This window comes from Nematolebias whitei, chromosome 1, assembly GCF_014905685.2.
Source record: "Nematolebias whitei isolate Nwh7 chromosome 1, NemWhi1, whole genome shotgun sequence".
Lineage (NCBI taxonomy): Eukaryota > Metazoa > Chordata > Actinopteri > Cyprinodontiformes > Rivulidae > Nematolebias > Nematolebias whitei.
In genome coordinates this window covers 41434265-41438741 of record NC_056498.1, presented here as the reverse complement: position 1 = coordinate 41438741, position 4477 = coordinate 41434265, and the positions used below count along the sequence as shown (strand labels likewise).

Here is a 4477-nt window from a genome sequence, read left to right as displayed (position 1 = left end):
GAGATGATGCATGGATGATGAATGAATGATTGATGGGTGATGAATGGATGGATGGATGATGGATGAATGATGGATGTATGGATGGATGGATAAAAGATGGATGGTTAAGATTGATGAATGGATGGATGGATGATAAATGGATGGATGGATGATGGGTGGATGAATGATGAATGGATGAATGATGGATGACAGATGGATATTGGATGATGGATGGATGGATAAAAGATGGATGGTTTAAGATTGATGAATGGATGGATGGATGATAGATGGGTGGATGAATGATGAATGGATGAATGATGGATGACAGATGGATATTGGATGATGGATGGATGTATAATGATGGATGGACGGATGATGGATAAATGATGAATGATGGATGATGGGTTGAAGATGGATGATGATGGATGATGGATGATGATGGATGGATGATGGATGGATGAAGTTAATTAAAAGTTGTTTTATGAAGAATTTATCTTACGGGAGGGTTTTTTTTGTCAAACTGACTGAATTTACCTGATAACTGCAGTGAATCAGGAAGTGTTGCCATGGCAACGGCTCATTTTACTTCATTATTTAAGGAGAGGTTTTAACTGGGCGTTCACTGGAACCACGTACGTTTTGAAGCTTCTTTCCTACATCAGATGTATATTTTCATATTAACTTAAATCCAGTTTTACAGAAACCTACACTCATTGGTTGGTGCTTTGATTGACAGGTGACACGCACAACAGCTGTGCACGTGACTCCGCCCCTCTCTGAGTGAGCTCCTGCCAATAAAAGTTGTTCCTGAACTTTGTGGTAAACTTTGTACCCACAGGAAGTCTCACGTCTCTTCAAGATGATCGTCCAAGAAAATAATCGAAACCAGCTCCGTCTGTGTGCACGTGTGTGTGTGCACGTGTGTGTGTGTGTGCACGTGTGTGTGTAGATGTACAACCTATGCAGCTCAGTACCTTTTGTCACTCGACTGTTGATGATTAAATATCTTCAGTTTAATATGAACTCTGAGGAAGTTTATAAAAACTTTCTGTGGCCGCCAGGGCTACTGATGAAGTACGGCTTTGGTTCATTTGTGATTTTTATCATTAATGAGAAAATACGTTTGATAATTTCTCAAAAGGATGAGACAGTATTATGAGAAGAGACAGTTTCTCATCGTTGAGAACATAATTTTATAGTTATGGGATGTATACTTCATCTGGATGAAGTTGTAATAAGATAAGATACTGTTCAGTATAGACAGTATAAATATATAACCTTTTATTTACAGTATATCGAAATAGAATAGGAAATTTTATCACATCATTATTAAATAGTGCAATATGATAATGTAATAAAGTACGAGAAGTATGATATTAAGAGAATGAAGAGTAAGAAAGTACTTATGAAATACTATCTTGAAACAATAAGTTATACTATTTAAGACATTAAACTATTTGCATGAGAAAGTATGATGAAGCATCTCATTAAAATGAGATAGATGTCTGAGATAGTACTTACAAGATACTAGTATAGAAAGTATAAAACAGATATACTACAGTATATATACTATGAGATAGATGTATGAGGTAGTATCTCATAATTACTAGACAAGATGCAACTATGAGATTTTTTCTCATCGGTATGAGACCGAAGAATAGAAATGTAAATATGAGATCCGATCTTAAAATGATTATAGCAACTTGAGAAGGTCCCAGAAGTTTTCCTTCCACCTCTGGAGGTCAGCAGCACCTTCACTGAACAGTGTTGGTAAAGAGCTGCTTCTCCTCCTCAGCCGCCTGAAGGTTTGACTGAATCTCCTCAGAGTCGACCGAGAGTCTCTGTCCAGGGTCTCATCAAACTCCTCCCACATCCAAGCTTTTGCCTCAGCAACAGTGAAGGCTGCAGACCGCTTGGTCCTCCGGTGCTCCTCAGCTGCCTCCGGAGTCCCACCAGCCATCAAGGACCGATAGGACTCCTCCTTCAGCTCGACAGACTCCCTGACCCGGGGTGTCCACTGCTGAGGTCATGGATGGAGTTCATGGATGGAGCTCATGGATGGAGTTCATGGATGGAGGTCATGGATGGAGCTCATGGATGGAGTTCATGGATGGAGGTCATGGATGGAGGTCATGGATGGAGGTCATGGATGGAGGTTATGGATGGAGTTCATGGATGGAGGTCATGGATGGAGTTCATGGATGGAGGTCATGGATGGAGTTCATGGATGGAGGTCATGGATGGAGGTCATGGATGGAGTTCATGGATGGAGGTCATGGATGGAGGTCATGGATGGAGGTTATGGATGGAGTTCATGGATGGAGTTCATGGATGGAGTTCATGGATGGAGGTCATGGATGGAGTTCATGGATGGAGTTCATGGATGGAGTTCATGGATGGAGGTCATGGATGGAGTTCATGGATTTAGGTCATGGATGGAGTTTATGGATGGAGTTTATGGATGGAGTTCATGGATGGAGTTCATGGATGGAGTTCATGGATTTAGGTCATGGATGGAGTTCATGGATGGAGTTCATGGATTTAGGTCATGGATGGAGGTCATGGATGGAGTTCATGGATTTAGGTCATGGATGGAGGTCATGGATGGAGGTCATGGATGGAGTTCATGGATTTAGGTCATGGATGGAGTTCATGGATGGAGTTCATGGATTTAGGTTATGGATGGAGGTCATGGATGGAGTTCATGGATTTAGGTCATGGATGGAGGTCATAGATGGAGGTCATGGATGGTCACCGTGAGAAGAACCGACAACCTTGCGTCCACAGTTGAAGATCTCTCTGACGGGTTCTTCTGCCAGATGTTCCCAGCAAACCCTCACTACACGTTTGGATCTACCAGGTCTGTCCAGCATCTTCCCCACCTCTGATCCACCTCACCACCAGGTGGTGATCAGCTGAAAGTTCAGCTCGTCTTCAGCTGAGGGTCCAAAACAAACGGCTGCAAATCATACGACACGACTATGAAGTCCATCATCATCTACGACCTACAGCGTCCTGGTGCCACGTGCACTCATGGACTTTTAGCTAATCTTTGCTGATTTTACCAAATGCTTTCATTTTAGCTAGTCTTCTGCTACTTGCATTTAGCTTTTTTTTCTCCCAACTTTAACCTGCATTTTACCCATTTTTAGCTTTAAGCTAACTTTTGTTGCTTTTTTCAGTGTTTTACAACTTTAAGCTAGCTATGTTTAGCTATTTTAGCTTTTAGCTAGCCATTTGCTACCTATAGCTAGCCTTTTTGCTACTTTTAGCTTTAAAAGGTAACTTTTTCAGCTTTTTCCTACTGTTTTAAGCTAGCTGTAGTTTAGTTATTGGTAGATTTAGCTATTGTTTTGCTGCCTTTAGCTATCTTTTTTAGCTTTAAATGTAACTTTTGACACTTTACCTATTGTTCTGCTACTTTCAGCTAGTTGTTCTTTTGCTGCCTTTAGCTTTTAGTTGGTGTTTCGGCACTTGTAAGAGACGTTTCTTTTAGCTTTAACATCTACAAGTTCTTCGGCTAATTTTAGCTGTTGTTCAGCTTCTTAACAACCAAAGACATTTCCTCTGCTTCTGTTTGTTTGTTCGTCTTTGATGGAAGAGATGAAGCTGTTTATCAGCAGACACCAGATAAACAAACAAACAAATACTAATGAGCAGCTGAAGGACTTTAGCTTCAGCTGATCAGCTGAAGGACTTTAGCTTCAGCTGATCAGCTGACCTTTTTCCTCTCTCTCTCCCTGTGGCAGGTGCAGGCGTGTGCGCGCGCGCGCCTCCTGCCTTCATTTCCTCATCGTCCTCGAGTCTGAGCAGAAACTGGAGGATGAAGCTCGAAGGTAAGAAGCTGCAACTTGTTTCTTTCTCATGAAATGATGATGAGGTCCAACAAGAGGACGGGTCTGCCTCCGAACCTGCAGCCGAACCTGCAGCCGAACCTGCAGCCGAACCTGCCTCCGAACCGAGCCGTAAAATAAAAACCCAACCCAGAAGAGAGTCCTGGTTGTTTGTTTCTCTTCAGGACAGGAACTCGATAAAACCAGAACCTTCAAACTGGTCGAGTTTTTTCAGAGTTCAGGAGGAAACTGTTTTTACTGGTTCTGACCTTCAATCAGCTGAAACACCTGAGGGCAGGTGCGCAAGCTGCGCGCCTGCTGTTGCGTTCAAGTGCCCTCGGAAAAGAGCCAATCCTATTCACGTGACCTGTTAACTTTATCGTGTCGGTTTGTCTGTTAGTAAAATATCTCACGAGACTTCCAGGAAGTAATCGCTGATCAATTGAAACAAGATGGCCGCCTCAGCCAACAGCTAACGCAGTCTGATCTACAGATGTTGAGCTAAAGTTTGGCTGGTAGTAGCTGAGGGTCGTCTCCAACCCGTCCTCTGAGAGCTGACACGTCTTTTGGGATTTCAAGACTTCGCAAGATCAAAACTTCGGTTCAGTTTTTTTCTTCTTCTGACTACTTCAGACTTTCAGCTACTTATTCTGACTACTTCAGAC

General features: G+C 42.4%; 1 protein-coding gene across 1 annotated transcript in view; it reads left to right on the top strand.

The window, feature by feature from the left end:
- LOC119414981 (tyrosine-protein kinase Tec) overlaps positions 1-4477 on the top strand; it is a 31295-nt gene that overhangs the window by 1345 nt on the left and 25473 nt on the right. The window contains exon 2 of the mRNA XM_037682139.1: positions 3729-3815. Within this exon, the coding sequence (XP_037538067.1) occupies positions 3729-3815 (87 nt within the window). The remainder of the gene's footprint in view (positions 1-3728; positions 3816-4477) is intronic.